Source organism: Montipora foliosa, chromosome 5 (assembly GCF_036669935.1).
Source record: "Montipora foliosa isolate CH-2021 chromosome 5, ASM3666993v2, whole genome shotgun sequence".
NCBI classification, from domain to species: domain Eukaryota; kingdom Metazoa; phylum Cnidaria; class Anthozoa; order Scleractinia; family Acroporidae; genus Montipora; species Montipora foliosa.
In genome coordinates, this window is record NC_090873.1 from 2,370,041 (window position 1) to 2,388,934 (window position 18,894).

General features: G+C 39.1%; 2 protein-coding genes across 2 annotated transcripts; one reads left to right on the forward strand and one right to left on the reverse strand.

Annotated features, from left to right (window-relative positions):
* Positions 1-1,877: 1,877 nt before the first annotated feature.
* LOC138003360 (histamine H2 receptor-like) lies at positions 1,878-18,894 on the reverse strand. Its single transcript, XM_068849388.1, has 2 exons — positions 16,259-18,894; positions 1,878-2,030 (listed from the first exon to the last, which is right to left on the reverse strand). The coding sequence occupies exon 1, from the start codon at positions 18,372-18,374 to the stop codon at positions 17,199-17,201; it is 1,176 nt and encodes a 391-aa protein (XP_068705489.1). The 5' UTR covers positions 18,375-18,894; the 3' UTR covers positions 1,878-2,030; positions 16,259-17,198.
* Positions 2,024-3,629, forward strand: LOC138003362 (D(5)-like dopamine receptor). The gene has a single exon (XM_068849394.1). The coding sequence runs from the start codon at positions 2,047-2,049 to the stop codon at positions 3,040-3,042; it is 996 nt and encodes a 331-aa protein (XP_068705495.1). The 5' UTR covers positions 2,024-2,046; the 3' UTR covers positions 3,043-3,629.

Here is an 18,894-nt window from a genome sequence, read left to right on the forward strand (position 1 = left end):
GTTATATTTCCCTTGCCTGCAGCAGTGACTTTAGCGTTAGGTCTGACTATCTGCTTTGAAAAGATGTATCCTGGGCTAAGCACTTTGTTTTCTGCATGAAGGGATTTTAAATTGATGTTTTAACTCAAAATATTTCTGTGTACACAAGATGACAGCAAACATCAAATATTGTGCGCATGTGCAATGGAACACCACTTAATGTTTTTTTATGCCCAGATGACGAGATTCCTCCGACAAAATTTTCCGGAATCGAACAAAATCGATCGAATCAGAAATTGGAAACAAACGGTAATAAATATGTAGTTATACGAAAGGTAATTGTTACATTGCGAAAGGTTTGTTGAAATATTGATGAGAGGATTTATTTTCCCGTTTACTCGGAAGCCGTAACGTTTAAACAGGAAAATTAATCTGTTTCAATTACTTTGCGGTTTAAACTAATGAGCAGACGAGTTGCACTGAGTACAACATCATTTCAAGTCCACAAAAAAAGCCTTCTATCTTTCTAAATGTTCCATGGACATTTGCCAAATTCTCTTCAATTGTTTGGTCAATTTGATAGCACACATAAATTATTTACTTTGGCTTTATCCTCATAAAACTCGTATCCATGGTAGCAATGTCGCATTTAAACGCAGTATTATTAATACATGAAACACCTTTTCTAAAAGTAAACAAACAAGGCCACGCTAACATGACAGCCCATTTAATCCACCATTCAATATTTTTTGCTTTTTTCCTCGATTGAACCTATTATTAATTCAGAACCCCAATTGGTGAATTGTGGCAGTGATTTCTTCCCTTGGGTATAACTTAACGTTGCTGATTCTTGAATACGAGATTGAAATTGGGGATGAAAATGACATTAATTTTGTCGTGGAATCGGTGGTGTCAGACTCAAATTTAAAAAACGGACTTCCTGTTTTTTCTTCTTTTTTTTTGGCAAAAACGCTCCACCTTTGCCATCGGATGGTTTATTAGTAGAAATATGACGACTGTTGATTTTTCAATCCAAAGACGTAGAATTTGGCAACATAAATTTGTTGGTTGCAAGACTAGTAAATAATAATAATAAAAAAAACATCTATAACATAACAGCAAAGTTTCCACAATTTCAAACGAAAAAAAAAGGCTCGTGTTTCGTGTTTAATAGGGCTTATAACGCATACAATATTTTACGCTGATCACATTTGATCGATGAAATTAAAAAAAAAAAAAAGGATAGTTTAAGCGATTACTTTACAACCTGTCGTTATAATGTGCATGAATGAAGCTAGTTTGAATAGTGCATTTATCCCTAATGTCTTTATTTCACTGGGTTTTGTACTACATTAGTTTGCCATCGTTGAAGTTTAAAGGGAACATAAACTCAAAAAATCAATCCACATAAACGAAGGCTAGAATATTTCGGGACCATGCCAATAATATCTGGACCAGGACAAAGCTGGTGGACGACAATTTCTGCTTGTTCTCAAGTTGTTACTATTAACCAAAATTCAACATTTACTATATATTTTATTTTCAAAAGAACAACGCTTTGACGCTATTAAGAGTTTGGCTTTTCTGGCAGTAAGATTACTTTTCGTTCCATTGAGAACGTGAATTAGTTTGTCGAAAAAAAAAACAAAAAAACAAAAGGGAAAATCTACACCTGTCCCAAATGAAAGCAAGAACGACAAACGAAAATAATTTAGTGTCAAATGAAACACTGCAAATGGACATAACGATTGGGCGAAAACAGAATATCCTTTCATTAACGAAGAGCTTATGGTACAAATTAACATAAACTTTTGACGATATTTGATTTGTGTACAAAACGTGTTTCCTTGTAAAGAAAGAGAGTGGAATGTTTGTTGTCACTTTTAAAAACATTTGCAGATTCCGTGTGATTCTGAAAAGCCGTGAACTCTAGCTGAAGCATTGAGCTCGGAATGCTGCTTTTATATGTGGCACAAGGCTCCGCGGTACAACCTTCTTTGCTGCTTCTCCGCGGAAGCTAAATCGCGGAAGCTAGATCATATTTAAAGGGCCTGATATCAAGAGGATATGCTGAACCCAGATGGCAATATGACTAACACCAACGTGTCAATACAAAAAGGCAACGACGATTCAGCAGAGATTGACCTTACTACTGCCATTTCGCTAACAGTCGTAGGAAGCGCTGTTGTGATTTCAAATGCTCTTGTATGCGTACTGTTTGGTCGTTACCGTGCTCTTCGGACAATAACAAACACTTTTATCGTCAGCCTGGCAATCAGTGACTTAATGGTTGCAACTGTGTTCTTACCAACCTTTCTAGCAAACTTGGCAGTCACTCCCTATATAATTGCCTATATCCTCCTTGCATATCTATTTAATTTTTGCGGAATTACATGGGACCGCTTCCAAGCTGTGATTAACCCTCTTAAGTACAGATCCAGAGTAACACGAACCATAGTTTACAAGATATTGGCCCTAGTATGGACGATACCCCTGCTTCTGGCAATTATTCCAATATTTTGGGAGTATCGTGAGGACATCAAACTGTCTGCCGAACGTATCTACCAAGGCGTCTTGATATCCATTGTCACAATTTGCACAATATTGATATGCTGGGCGTACAGTAAAATATTCCGTGAAACAAGACGACAAGTAAAGATGATGATTGAAATGTCAGAGACCAATTTGAGAATCGAAAACGAGACAAAACAAGTTCGGCAGCCTTCAAGGAAAAGGGTTGCAAATATTACAACCGAAGTCAAAGTTGCCAAAGTCTTTGCACTGGTCGGAGGAACGTTCGGTGTGTGCTGGCTTCCGGTGATCATTATCAACGTTTTTGGAGTCTTAGGATTCCCAGAATTAATTCCCGATGCATTTCTTCAAGTTTCGCTCTATTCTCTAGTTGGAAACGCATTAGCAGACCCGTTAATATATTCATTTTATAAAGCAGATTACAGGCGCGCGTTTGTGAAATTTTTCCGTTGTTGTAAAACGGTGGGACGAAATCCGTTAGCTTCATCTATAACAAATGAGATTTACTTCGAGAACAGCCGATTTAGTTAGGAGATAAAATTATTATTTAAGGTTTACTTTTGGTCACTGGTACGCGACATTCTCATTCAAATTAACTACCTCGGCAATGTTACCACTAGAGTTTCACGATTTCGCTACGACGAACATCTGATCGTAAATCTTCTTGAATAGATATCAGTTAATGCAAAGGAATCATTTGAGATGTTTTTCTGTAGTAATTCCATTTATAATCAACATTTGCTGGAAACTGTTAAGCCCCATTTACACGAGCAATTTTTCCTTGACAAGTCCACTTGTCAAGGAAAACTTGCTGACTGTACACACTAGCAAGTTTTCCTTGACAAGTTTTCCTTGACAAGTTTTCCTTGATAGTGTAAATGAAAAATATGACAAGTTTTCCTTGTCACATTTTCCTTGTTGTCCATCTACACGAGCAAATTTCAGACTTGACAATTTTTCCTTGTCAAGGAAAAGCTAGCACGCCAGATTTTCCTTGACAAGGAAAATTTGTCCACTATTCCCCATCTACACGAGCAATTTTTCCTTGTCAAGGAAAACTTGTCAAGGAAAAATTGCTCGTGTAAATGGGGCTTTAAGAACGAGATGTCGACAAGCATACATTGGAAACTATAATTCGAACAAACTGTGCTGCGCACTAAGGAGGATCGATATAAGATGAAAGTTCAAATTTGCGCCCAAGAAGTTTCAATGAGAACCAGACGTTTCGAGGGTACTCCTTCTTCGTGAGTGGTTTGAAAGCAATTGATTTATTTCGGTTGCTTTCAACCCACTGATGAAGAGGGAGTACCCTCGAAACGTTTGGTTCTCATTTAAACTTCTTGGGCGCAAATTTGAACTTTCATTTTATATTGATACATTGGAAACTGTTACCCAAAGTTAATTATGTTTTAATTGCAATTTCAAACCTTTTTTTCCCAAACCTTTCAAGTTTCCAGGGAAATGTAATTTTCATCTAATGCTGAACAATAGTACATAACACTGAATGAGTCACTATAAATGGGGATCTTTTACTTCTTAACAGATTTTAACTGATTTGCGACGGCAAAATCGTTTCAAACAATAGGAGAATATTTGTTTTAAATTTCCCCTCATTAACATAAGCCCATCATTTCGTGTTTGTGACTACGCTCTCAGCATTAAATGTTGAACGTGCTTTGTGTAATCAGCTACTCTATATTCTTTGTGAACCTTTTGGTAAAAAAAAAAAATTGGAATTTTACAAAATACACTTTGCATTCATTCGTATTTGCGTTTTGCATGCATGACGTAAATATGGTACAACCAGCTGCCGCTGCAAGCCAGCTCACTTTCATGGCTCTTTCCTTGGGTGTTAATGTTGTCGTTTTCAGCAGAGTAGAAAATAGCTGCATTTCTTCAATCCAAAAGGATTGTAGTGATGAAAATGATAACGATAATGACAATGATAATGAGATGATGAGAGGGTGAAGCTTCTGACGGACTGCAATATAGTAAGAATATCACAGGAAGAAGACCAGATCTGATACTAGTAGACAAGGAAGCCCTTCATCGGCCGTTTTCAAAGGAAGTAATAAGGGCCTTAAGCTTGCCGACCTCAGTAAAGCATCAACACAAAGTATACGCTGAAGAGGTGCTTTTATCGCAGTCACCGTGTTGGTCATTATGGTTTTGTGCGATTCTGTTCACTCAAATGCAGACGTAAGTCATTACGAAGCAAGTCAACTACTTGATTTCGCAAAACACTCACGGGCTCAGAATAATCCGGTTTTAATTCTCAGGCTCTTGCCGGAAGGTCATTTAGCATTTAAAGATTGACGCCTTGTCAGTAATCATTGTATTATTTAAGGTTAACGAATCGTCGAAAGAATGGAATCGATATTTTCTAATTAAACTAATAATTTATAAACCTTTATGAGAAGCGCTTATGGCTTACTTTGGGCGCTTTCCATTTGACAGAACTGACCGGCCATACCAGGCAATCAAGTGAAAGGACTAACTCTAGAACGCATTTCAGTAACTCAACACACTTCGAGGATGATATATACTCCTCCAGAAGAATGCGATATCTTAAACTTTAACCTTAAACGATAAACATCAACTGAAATAAGATATAGGATATGCCTTTGTCTCTCACTAGTACCAATGTAAGGGTGACGTGATCTTTGCACTTAACTGGACAATTTAAGCAACTTGTCTTTTATAAACAAGTGAAAAATTCAGCCGGCGGATTCAACTGGATTCGAACTCATGACCTCAGATCGCGATCATGTGCCAGTGCAGTGATCTACCAACTGAGCTATGAAGCCACTCGGTTGCAAGCAAGTCAATTTGTTGGGTTTATGTGTTCTCGTGAAGGGACTCAGTGAAATATATCAACTATATACATTTATTTCCCTAATACTAATACTTATAAAAATATCAACGATCGAAACGAAATATAACGATCACGATCACGATCACGATAATGATGATAATAAAGTCCAATTGGACTATAGATAACATTTATCTGTAAGCCTATACATATCTCTCTCTATATATATATACACAATATATATTATGCCTATATATAGGCAGAATGAAAAATGCTGCGTCGCCAACGAAGAATGCCACTTGCGAGCAGGATCCAAAGAGGGATGCACGATGCCTTGACTTCACGGAGTAATAAACATGATAGGTTGAATGAAAAATGGAGTCAAAAGCAAACTACTCACAGGTCCATGTTTAATGTAGGGAACAGACTGTTGTATAAGAAGGAAACGTTTGCCTGGAGAATATTAGGCTTTAATCACCAAATCTCTTACTAACACAAACATGGCGGCAAAACTGCAAACACGAGGATTGCAGGCTCTTATAACAATGAAGTCAACTCAAACTACATATAAAATGCACTGAATTATAACTTATCGTGACACGTCACACAACTCTCGCAACGTTCAAAACAACTGTTCAGTTCTAGCTTTTGCCCACAAGCATTATCATTTGCACCACACAGACGTTTCGCCCTTCGGGCTTCTTCAGTGTTCACGATACAAGCTAAAAAATACTTGGCGCCAAGTATTTCAAACGGCAAATCTACATCTACATCTACATTCTACATATCCCCAGCACTCGGCAGAGTCCTATTGACTTGTCCCTGTGTTTGCTTAGGTGGCCTCATACACCACAACACTTTTTAGAGACATTACGTCAAGCCGGCCACTTGTGCTGGAAAGAACATACTTACAGAGGACAGCCACAACACCGAGAACTTAATCCCCTACTTTTCGAATAGTGTCTTTACCGTCCCATACAATTTGATTTCCAACAAAGACTATGAGACGGAACCTAAAGTTTACAGTCCTTACCCGAGAAGACTCGAAAGTCAACCATTTGCGAATGTAATTACAAAGGCAGCACTTTCTCCTCAGTTATTTTAAGACCCTGAGTGTTGGCCCGGCCGGAGTCGAACTCACGACCTCCCGCATGGCAGCCCGGTGCTCAACAAACTGAGCCACCGGTCATTTAACTCCCTGAAGAAGTCAGGCCGCGCCTGACGAAATATTGGTAAATCAAAAAACATATACATTCTGACAAGGAAGGGTTACGTTTTTGCAAACGTTGACCGTGTAGCACTGTATTTCAACAGACTTAACTATTAGAGGGTGATGTGAAGTGCTAGTTTTCTAGCCATATGAACCAAGTGATAACCCTACTAATGGAAATGGGCCCACTCAAAGACAGAGAAAAACTCTAACCCACCATGGTCAGAAACGTTCAATGATAGGTATTTGTAGGATTTCAAGAAATAAATCGTTCGAGTTTAAGAGGTAGTCATAGGTGGCTGCGATCACCGTGCAGTGAGTGTATGGATGTGACAATGACCGTCGCTATTCAGAGCGACAGATCAAACTAGTACTGTCTTGAGGTTTTACTCTTATCGAACCAACAAAGAAATGACAGCTTAGGAGGAACAGCTTCAAAGAACAAACTTCAAGGCCAACAAGAGCACCGTAAAGTTTACTCTTATCATTTTACCGGTTGATACCGTTGTGATAATTGCGAGAAGCCCATTTTGTATATCAGTGAAAGATTATCCAGACGAAGGCAATAATGTGGATGCTGGAGAAAGCAGCGACACGAAAGGAAAACGAAAGCAACATTCAAAGCCAGAATCCGAGCCTTCAGTGAAGCAATGCCGTGATAGCTATCTCGAGGAAGAGTCGGATTAAAGTGCTTCGTCCTCGCGCAATTGCGAGTTAAGTTTTCCACTTTCAATCGAGGATGATTTTCACATCGACAATCAGTTGTGTATTGCGTTCCATCAGCATTAGTTCGGTTTGAAGAAGGAAATAGTTTCTGATCAGTTTTGATTTTCCTTTCAAAAACTGTATGTTACGACATTCGCTTTTCGGTAGTTTTTCAGTGTTGAAGAAGGTTTCATTTCCGTTTTCATGGTTGTCACAATTTTCAGAATAACCTTTTACAGGTATGTTCTTTATCACAAGTAGATGATGGTTCAAAGTCAGTTGTTAGCGCGGGTTGAATTCCAGAAAAATTTAGTGGATCGACCCTATTGAAGCTTGGAAGAGGTGGTTTTTGCTTTTTCAGGAAGAGTTTGCTGTATCACTGCAAGCAGCGTGTTGGTATATATCGGTTTTCTGTATACATTGAACATTATTCAGCGTTGACACTCTTACCGAGCCTTATTTTAACCTGCACCGAAGGATACGATTTCACATTGTTTCCCTCGTCTGGATAAATTGACCTTTCACGAACAAAATAGGCTTTTTGCAAGTATCACAACGGTATCCAACGGCGAAATGGCAAAATTTGGTGTTCTAAGTGACCTTGTAGTTTGTTCTTTGAAGCTCTCAAGCTGCCATTTCAAGTCTTAAGCTTTGCTGGATCACGAAGAGTAATACCTCAAGACATTGCCAGTTTGATCCGTCGCTGTGACTATCGACGGTCATTGTCGCATCCATACACTGCACACCCACGACTACTTCTTAAACTCGAACAACTTAGATTTCTTGCGGAGTCGACTGGTTTGTTTGCCCTAGCGATCCCAGAAGTCTTTGCAAATGTAGAGGAAAACAAAGGGGCCTTGGGGACCGGCAACTTATTCACTGGACACGGATTCCCTCACACAAGTCGAACCCCGAGGGTGAGGGAGTCAAAAAGAGAATGCAAGATACAAGCCAGCGAACTACATCGATCTACAGTAACAGACAATGATAATAAGAGCTCAGGGCAAATAGAGTAGACGCTAGGATCGTTAACCGTGACAGAGATAAGCAAGTGATAGCCTTGGAGATGAGCTGCCCCTGGGTGAGCAACCGCGACAAGAAGACTTCTGAGAAGAACATGAAGTATGCGCCACTCAGATGGGAATTGAAGCACAGATACCAAGGGTACGAGATCAACCAGTGCAATATCATCTTTGATGTACTCGGGGGATGGTCCAAGGACTTGGATGTCATTCTACAGAAGCTAGTAGGCAGCGAAGCTAAAGGTGTGCTCAAGAAGATGCAGAAGGCGTGTCTCTCAGGGACTCTAAATATTGCGCGCACTTTTAAAGTGGTAGTTTAACTCGTAGGCGAACTCTGACAAGAAGGACAATCTCATAATTACATACACTATCGCTTTTGATGTTAGTTTTTAGTTATAACGTTACATTTCGTTTCTATTTTATTCAATAATTAGCTCATGGGCTACGCTGCGGCGCCTCGTGTTGCTTTTATTGTATTTGGCATACATATGTTTTTACTGCTTTATAATAATAATAAAAAAAAAAAAAATAATAATAATAATATTTATTTATACCGCGCAAATTCAACTATGCAGTTTTCAAATGCGCCTTACAATAAAAGAGCAATATATCACCAGTATATGAAATATAACAATATATAGTCAAAATTACACGAATGAGTAATTGTTGTTGTTGTCGTTCGTCCTTCGAAGCGGTGAGAACCAAGACTTCCTTCTACGTCGTTGATTGGTTTTGGTGTGTCCGAAGATGGCTGGTGAGTCCAATCCGGGCACGGAAGTAGCGATCACAATGGTGGCACTTGTAGTCGCCCTCTGTTGTGGTTGAGGTGCTGGCGAACCTGACTTTCCTGTTGGCTCGTTTCTCCTGAGCAGCGAGTGTTCTTGCTAATTCTGAGATGTTGGCACCAAGATTGATCATGTAGCGCCAGTTTGGTCGATCGCTGGCGCAGGATTCCCAACTTTCCCAATTGATTTTCATAGCCTTGAGAGAGGATTTGAGGAGATCCTTGTATCTCTTTTTCTGACCGGCTGCAGTTCTCTTGCCTGTTGAGAGCTCGCCATAGAAGAGCTGATTTGAAATTCTGTAGTCAGGCAATCTGTGCAAGTGTCCGGCCCAGCGAAGTTGGCTTCTCTGTAGAAGAGTATGGATGAATAGTAAGTTTGCTCTCTTTAGGACCTCTGTGTCGGGAATTTTCTCTTGCCACTTGATTTTTAGAATTTTACGTAGTCTTGTTGTATGGAAATGCTGTAGTTTGCGTGCATCATAGAATCTTTTTGCGTCGTGTCGATCTGCATACGACTGTATTTCGTCTGTCTTTCCACTAATTATAAGCCATTGGTCTTGTATGGCGCGGAGCTTGAACTGTACTTTGCGCTGACATTCTGTGAAAGCTGCTTTCTTTGATTCTGAATTTGGATCGCAATGAAGGGCAAGATGAAGTCTATGCTTCGAAGGGAATTGATTTGCTCGTCGTTTTCATCGAACCAATCTTGAATAAGTAATTATCTAGTCTATGAATTACACAATACGATATCAGAAAGAAAAGTGAAGAAGTAGAAGAGTAGAACAATGAGGAAGGGAAAGGTAAAATACCGATTTTGCACACCGCATTGTCAAAACAAGAAAGAAAAAAATCACATTTGGTAAATCCGTTTATAAAAAGTCTGGGACCGGAGCTCTCGCGAGTGCAGAGCTAGCGCGCAAGATGGTGTATTTCGACCACAAGAAATCAATGAAAGTATTTGGAAACTGCGTAAAAATGAAAAGGAGCATTGGAGCGGTTCCATCAATGATTCTGTTAAGAAAGTATAATGGCCTTTTGGATATGACAAACCCTCACCCTAACCCTATACTTTTGAAAAAATGCCTAGACTTTGAATGTAAAAAAAAAAAAAAAAAAAAAAAAAAACGACAACACCACAACGGGAAGTTGACGTCAACGATGAATTATTATTTTCAGAGCCGCCATGACGAGTTCTCGATTTGTCAACGACGAAGTGGCTCTTAACTACAGAAAGACAATAGTTGCTAAGAAAGATTTTTAGTCAAGAGCCCTACAAAAAGACGGTTGTACGCTTGGTCCTTTTAAATAACTTTTTCAATGAAAATCTAATATCACTGAACAGACGCACGGCAAGATGCAATCTATTTGTTGATTGGCTCCATTTAAATTGCCACAGCGTTGTGGATGGTTTGAATAACTTCTAGTTGGGTGCTTTCTTATTGAATGCTAAGGCGGCCACTTAAAGTGGTACCCCAGTGAAGGCAGCGGTATAGAATAGGCTATGCTAAATACCCCGATTGATTTCTTTATGATTATGAACAAAGAGATTTTTGTGCTCAAATAAAGATTATTGAATACTTTTCGTTTTAAGTGCTTTTAGTTGACTTTATTTATTTACCTGAGTAAGGTGGTTCGAGCGGAACAAATTACTTTAAATGTAAGAGGCTTATTACACGAAACGGAGCCTTGGCTGAAAAAAAGTGTATCTTGAGGATTAATACGAAGAAACTGAACATTACTTTAGTTTTCACCTCCCCTGAAATTACTCCAACAAATAGCTGAATTACGATTGCAAGTGTTGTATGTGTTGTCGGTCCAGTTTTTTGATGTGATAAATTAAATAAATTTTCTGACTTGGCTTACCAACACTTATTTCAAGAGATGCTAAAAGCTACTTCTCGTAACAAGTTAAGTTTATTACTCATTAAAAACGGAAAGGTTCATTGGTGTTGGTGTTTTCGGACGCACAGATACCAAGTCAATCCAAATGCTAGTCTCCGTGAAATGTAACGAATTGATTGCCGTATAATTGGCATCCACCTAAAACAATGAGGGCGCGATTTAAAGACAAAAGAACGCGAACAACACGTAAGTTTAGGACTTCAGTGATCTACTTTCATGCATGACAAGAGAGCATTTAACACAGGCCCCATGAAAGTAAGGAACTGCGGCGATAGCTTTCAAGTTCAAAACTGTTTCTATGAGTGGATAGCTTAGAGATACACGTGACGGAGAAACGGCACCACTCAAGCGAACACATTCCCCACTTTTGGAAAAGTAAGTTATGGAAGTGGATATTAATCTGTAACGGGGCTTTTGTGTAGTTTTAACCGATTACCTAAACTTGGTATTATATCATCATTTCATGGATAAGTAAGGCTCTCGATATTTGTCAGGAATATTGAAGCGACAAGGCAGAGAATATGTAAATCACTCTAGTAAATGAATAAACAACTTATGTGAAGGAATCTAATGACCTTGCATACAGGATCACTATGCCTATGGAAGTCAGTTAGTAACTGAACGAATAAGCCATAAATAATTTGTATCAGAGAGGAAGAGTTGTGAGGTCGACTGACTGCTGACACGATGAACTTGGTAACTTGGAGGTTAAACAACCTCTACGGGTTTGAACAGTGTTGTAAGTGCCGCATGAATTTTAACTATGGTAAAAGGAACAAAACTTGTGACCGCTTGGAAAATATCTCAGCACCTCCGCAAGTGACAAAGAACAAAACAACCAAATTTACAATGAATTGTGAATGAAATTTCTGACTTACGTCATGTACCATTTAAAAAAATAAATGTATACTAGCCCCACTATATTGACTTCACCTGTCGAAAAACATTTTAAGTACACTTAAAAAAATCGATTACTTTGATCACTATGTCGATTCTTCAGAGCACTATAAAATGTTAAAAGTGATGAATATGTAGAAAATGAAAACACCGATGTATACTGTCGATATATTAATTTTTGGAATTTACGCAATCATACTTTGCGCCCGATGCCATTGGGCGATTCAACCGTCTACATCCGCGATTTGAAGAACCGTGACCTAATTATACCATACAAGGAGGAAAGGTGTGAAGAAATCTATCTGGGAGAGGGTAGAACCATTGTTGAAAAGAAGGATGAGCTACGCTTCATCCTGTCACATAAGTGTACTACATTGCCGGAATACCTCGCTCTCTTGACAGGTGGTCAGTTTTTCATCTCAGATGGTCGTCAAAGGCTAATGGTATCAAACACAAGAAGTGATCAATAAGGCTACTTGTTGCCTAATATAAATTCAACAGAAGATAAATTGAAATTGTGCATCAGCGCTCATCCGGCTCTTAAAAACATTTTCATCTTTGTTTATCTTCCTGTCACGATTTGACCTTGCCTTACGCTTTGATCAAAATGCCTTCAAGGGGAGAATTTTATATCCTGACTATGATCTTCATTGCTAAGTGGTGTTTTAAGTACACCGAAAAGCGCAAAACCTACCCAACAAATTTGCGGTCAAAATTTAATTGATTTCAAATACTTGTCGCTCTACGGCTTGCATTCATGCATTCATAAATACCTTTCTAGAGAGGGACCAGTAACTTCGCGTTTGTCTAACCGTTCGTCATCAAATTTGCAAGGGCCGTGATATGACGTCACGCTTGAAGGGTTTGACTGTCTGACTGAAGAGCACGCTTCGGAGTACCCTTGCATAAATAAAACTAATTGACATTTGGTCGTGCGGCACGAAAGCCTATTAAAGATAGACACATTTGCTCCGTATTTAATGAAAAAGCAAATGTAACCTTTGACAGAAATGTCTTGTGATGGAAAAATGGGCGTGATGGCTGTGGTCGGAGGTACATCCGGCGAAAGTACGATTCATGTCTTCCTTGAATGGGCGGGCCAATATGCTGTGTCAATCTCGTGCAATTCGGCACTGATGATCTTAAAATTGAACTTTTTCATCTTGTCTTGGTAGGAACGAAGAGAGCGGCAAGAAACGAAAATGGATGATTCTCCCGATGGCAAAGAGATGCTGAATTCCAGGAATGCACTCATTATAGCACTCGAGGCAGGCCTTTTATTGCTAATCAATTTGATCGCGCTTTCAGGCAATTTATTCCTTTGTTATGTCATCTACAACAAGCCGAAGTATCACACGACAACGAACATTTTCATTCTTGCCTTAACTATGTGTTACGAATTCATTGCCTTATTGGTAATGCCTTTCACCGTTGGCGTTCTGATCACCGGACGATGGGTATTTGGACGAGTTGTATGCGACATACAAGCATTCTTGTTTCTCGATTTAACGTGGATTTCTTTACTTATGGTAACTTTGATGACAATCAGTCGGTTTTTTAAAGCCACCCGCTTAGGCTTCTACAAGAAGTGGTTATCGACCGAGAGGTCCTATGCTATGATCATGGGAATCTGGTTATTTGTAACCATTGTGCTTGTGTGCACAGAAGCAGGCAGTTCCACAATTTATGGATTCTCTCCGAAGGATTCGATTTGTTCCATTTCCTTCAGCAAGGAATATGCCACTAAGCACACAATTTACGCAGTGGTTACTAAAGCACTTTACGTATCACTGCCTATTGTGTCGATTATCTTGTGGAGTGCAATGCAAAGACACAACGTAACGGTTGCTCACTTTAAAACTGATGATGGCCAACCAAACCAAAGAAGCGAGGACGAATTGAGAAAAAGCGCGCAAGAACGAAAAACAAACCAACTCTTATTTTGCTTGATAATGTCAGTAATGGTCTTTTGGCTGCCTGCTGTAGTCATCAACATACTGGCGTTCTCGATGACCCTTCCACGCCGGGCACAGCTCGCCTCCACATTCTTTTGGTTTGCTGTCCCAGCCACGCATCCCATAATCTATGGAGCCCTTTATCGGCCGTTTTCAAAGGAAGTAATGAGGGCGTTGCCTACCACAGTAAAGCGTCAAAACCAAGTATACGCTGAAGAGGCCCTCTAATCGCAGTCATGCACTGTGGTTTGCGGTTTTGTGCGACTCTATTCACTCAAATGTGGACGCAAGTCAACCACTTAATTTTTAAGAGTGTTATGTAGGAATTCACCGATCTTAAAATGATCTATGCATTGCAAGAACTCGCAAAACATTAAGCGTGAAGGTCATTCAACGTCTAAAGATTGAACACTCAGTAATCGTCTGGTGAATCGTCCAAGGGAATATCGATATTTTCTAATTCCCTGTGGATATGAACCAACTATGACTTTTTCAAATTGCTTTGGATTAATTTAAGTTGAGTTTGCAAATGTCAACAACCATTTGATACTAAGAACAGACCGATACTGAACTTTTAGCTATATATAGTGAGGCCACAAATAAATTAATAAGTAAATAATATAATTACACAACGAGTGAAAGAAATGCGTCATGATTTGAAGTGCGGGTTATAGACGAAAGCCTGAAAACAGTGTTCCTCGCACTTATCGCGACAATTTAAGCAATTGGCTCTTATAGACACCTGAAAAATTCAGGCGGCTTTGATTCAGGGAACGGAAACTGCGGAACTTCATTCCTTTCTCAAAGAACTTAAATTAAAAGAGGAATGAACTTGGCAAAACTCTTTCCTCAAAGGCCATTTGCTAGCGGTCGATAACCATATCGGCTTCAAGAGACACGACAACAGAAATAAATCTTTTACTACCATAGCCATAGAGCAGTTTTCAATTGTGTCGAACGCAATTAGCGAATAGACCAATTCCGATGTATTAAAATTCAGTCCGAAACAAAAGGCATCATCTCGAGGCTCTGGGGAATAAACATAAGGATTTGTATGAGTTTATTCCCCAGAGCCTCGAGATGATGCCTTTTGTTTCGGACTGAATTTTAATATACCGAAATTGGTACTTCATTCAGTGACTGGTTCAAAATTCTCACGCTATTTTTTCAACCAATCAGAAGTGAAACCAAAACCAATCATGGCTGGCGCGTGCACAGTTTCCCGCGCTTTGTGTCGGCTACGAGTAATGACTTCGAGTTTTGATTGGTTTACCGGATTATCTCCGTCCTTTTTGATTAGCCAAAGTAATTACTTTGATTTTGGTTTTATGACACTCGATTGAAACTCGCTCTAACGTGAGGGTTTGTATAAGTAGTTGTTTGCTCTTTTCTTTTCCTGTTAACTACTGTGTTTCTTAGTATACTAAGAACAAATTCAGTACGAGAGCAAAAACCTCGTACTTCTTTAGAGAAGGGATACGGAAAGTTGAACCCGGCTGCCATAAATATTGTGTTGAATTTAATACATATGAATCATGATGTAAAGCAATATTTTACCTTAATTACCTTGACGATTTTCACCATATGGCAAAATGAGATACAACAACACAAACCCGGCACAAGATATAAGATTTGAATTTTAAAAAATAATTTATCATACTATTTAAATCCAAAACAAGGAAACGGCAAAATCTGACATTCACTACGTGACTTGCATACGTTATTGCATACGTTATCTCTACCCTAGACGTACATTCGTTATGTTAATTCCATCAAAACTTTATTTTACTTCTTGGCCTATTTACAAGGTTACAGTAATTAAAATGAAATATTTAATTTATTACTGAAATACAAAATAACAAGAAATTAAAGTCTGGACGACCAAAGTAGATGTCACCGTTATCGAGAGGGGAGCCCATGCCAGGACTAAAATTTAATTGCTGATTTACAATGCATTTAGAACTAATTAACCTAGTTATGATAAAAAAAGAAAGAGAATAAAAAGAAAGAAATGAATAAAGTAGAGGTTCTTATGCAAGTATTGGACTAAGATGATTCATTAACATTAACGAAAAAAGCACTTCTCACAGTAAGAGATATAACCTTGGCCTTATTGAACTTCCTGACATTGTCAAATATAAACATGTCACTTTACTACCTTACGATTAGACATATCGATTAAAAAATCATTCAACCTTACTGTATGCTTTGCACAGGAGCAACATAGCTGAGATACTCGAACTCAGTGCATAGTCACGATACCTAAAACTTAGCCCTTTTTGGAATAAAAAAATGAAAATTCTACCCAACAGTTATTGGAAATTACTACCGGAATGATATGTCATTACACAAACGCAATATGCCAACTAGACAATCGTTCAAAAAAGAACGTTTCTGGTAGTATATAGTTTGCTCAGTACTAACTTTTAACTGTTCTTGTAACCCGTATATTACAATTACCTGTTCGTGTCTCTCTTGTGTGATGGTTTTCTGTTTTATCTTAAAAACCACTGTAGTTAAACTGAAGGGCATGGAAATCAATTAGTTTACCTATATTTTTGCCTTCTTCGTTATTTCCTTTAATTTGTTACCTGTAGTAATTAGTATGAACTAAGGGAAACAAATAAAAAAAGAGATTTTTACCACAATTGCTTGTAATCTCGCAACCTGATTGGCTAGACAACGCTGTACGCGTCATGTTCGCGTCAATTTGTCTCGTAATATAATAAAACCAATCATATTGCGAGAAAGTTATAGACAACGCTTTCCCTTTCTTTGTGTCATGACTTTGCTCACGCTCTGAAATTAAATGAAAACTTTCTTTAGCGTTGAATATTGTAGTAAAAAACAAATCGCAAGTGGTTCAGCGCTGTCTGTACTCTTATCGACAACGATATTCGTCATCACAGTGGTCAAAACTTGTTGTGGACTCACTCGGCTGCGCCTCGTGAATACACAACATACTCGAAAGCTGAGTCAACGAGAGAATTTCTCAACATTTCAATTACAGTTGCGAATCGGCATCAAAACGCCGAAAACCTTTCCAACTTTTTCCTCGCAAAATGCAGGACGTTTGTAGGATGAACTCAGTTTAATGGCGGCCTAAGGCCCCACGAGTCCTCTGTGGTTCAGCTGTATAGCATTTGAACGACTAATCGGAAGATTAAAGGTTCGACACCTGTTAAGAATCAATTTTTCCCAGTATCCCCGTGTGGTGACAAGAAAATTCATCATTTCAAAAAGTTGATTGTTTCACAGAGTCAACACCAACAGCATCCAGGTTTCTTAGGTCACCAAATACCGTTTTCTTTAGATTCTTATTGCATATCATCAAGCCGTTCAATCCTACCGGCTCCAGTGTTTTAAGAACCATCAATTGACCTCATATCCCGGTGTTCCATTAACTGGCAGGTTTCAAGTGAATGCTCTTGTCTTCGATGCTATCGTCAATTGGTGTGAATGCTGTGAACTTTGCCTGTTGTCCTGGTACGATTAGACACAATTCATTGAGTTCTGGAGTACCATTGATGAATTCTTGGCAGTTACCATACCGCATTTGACGCTGCAAAGCGGCATTTCGATAAGCAATTGTACTGTTCGCCTCGATGTCGGTCTTTACTTCTCCTGCAGATGAAACACCAACCATAGTTCCTCGCTTGCAGAAGATTACTTTACGAAATTCTCTCTTAAATACAGGATTCATCCCTGCGTATATGAATGGGTTAATTGTATTTGAGAAATAAAGAAGGAACATGCAAAGTAGTTCCACGTTTCGTGGCATTATTTCCACCAGATGGAAGCGCCGAAGGATAACAATGACCCAAAATGGAATCCAGCAAACCATGAAAGCGAAAACAACCGCAAAGAGGGATTTACTGAGTTTTATCTCCTGGGAGCTAATTCCCGTATAGACTCTGCTTCTCTGAATCGCGGTTAGCGCATCGGAATTATGTTGTTGGATCTTCTTCGCGACTTTAAAGTAACTGAACGCAGTTGCTGTCAATGGGGTTATGAAAAACAGAGTAAGGACAATGCCGTAATGAATCATTTTCCCGCTTTCGCTGAGGTGAGAGATAGAACACTGGGCGTAGCCTGGGACGAATGCATACGCCTGCAGACCAAACAGTCGTGGAACAACGGTGTAACAAGCAACAAAGGTCCACACAAAAGCGAGCAAAGCACGCGATCTTCCTGGCGAGAATAAAAGCTTGTATTGTCGTTCCGGCCTGCACATTCTCACGTAGCGATTAACAGCTGTTAATCCCATAGTGACCGGAGAGACATATATAACAAATAAGCTGAAAAAGGCATGAAACTGGCAAAATACGTCCCCAAAAACCCATTTGCTGGCGATTAGGACACCCGCTCCAAAAGGCATTACGAATACAGCAGAAAGTAAATCACTTACTGCCAGAGCAATAATGTAGAGGTTTGTAGTTGTCCTCAGGTTCCTGTTCCGATAAACTGAGAGGCAAACTAGCGTGTTCCCACATAAGGAAAAGACGTTCAAAATTAAAAGAGCAAAAACTTCAAACGCTGTTAGTGCTGGATCTCGGGAGCTCAACACATCCGCCATTGTAAATTTTTCTCTCTTTAACTAGAAGACAGCCTGTTTGTCTTGTCTAAATGGGTTCTTTGAAAATAAATTTACACGCTGTCAACTTGTCAGCCGAGTGCTCAGTTTAGACAAATGAATGTGAATGTCTCGAAATGGCGGCGAAGAGGCATTCCCCTTTCAAAGAAACTTCTGCATTATAATCCACCAAAGACTTTTGTCACCTTTCAATCATCATTGAACAAGCACTTGTGAATGTTTTAAGGAGGATAGCTGGTAACTTTATATAAGATACAAGACTGATAGTTCAATTTGAATCGTAAAAGTCCAAACAGGATGTAGTCAAGTTCGGGCAGGTGCGACGTCGTTTCATTCTGTCATTTCCTTCTGCAAGTCATTCCCTTAAGAAAGCCGGATAATGCAGACCAACCCTACCTTTTAAATATAATAAACACGAAAATGTATTCTACTGATACCCTTGGCGAAAGTCCAAGATCTCGGCAGAAAAAGGATATAAAACACATTTACATTCTCAACTTAA

Excerpts from the sequence above, each read along its gene's own strand:
- LOC138003362 (XM_068849394.1), top strand. The coding sequence starts at position 2,047 with ATGCTGAACCCAGATGGCAATATGACTAACACCAACGTGTCAATACAA.
- LOC138003360 (XM_068849388.1), bottom strand. The coding sequence starts at position 18,374 with ATGGCGGATGTGTTGAGCTCCCGAGATCCAGCACTAACAGCGTTTGAA.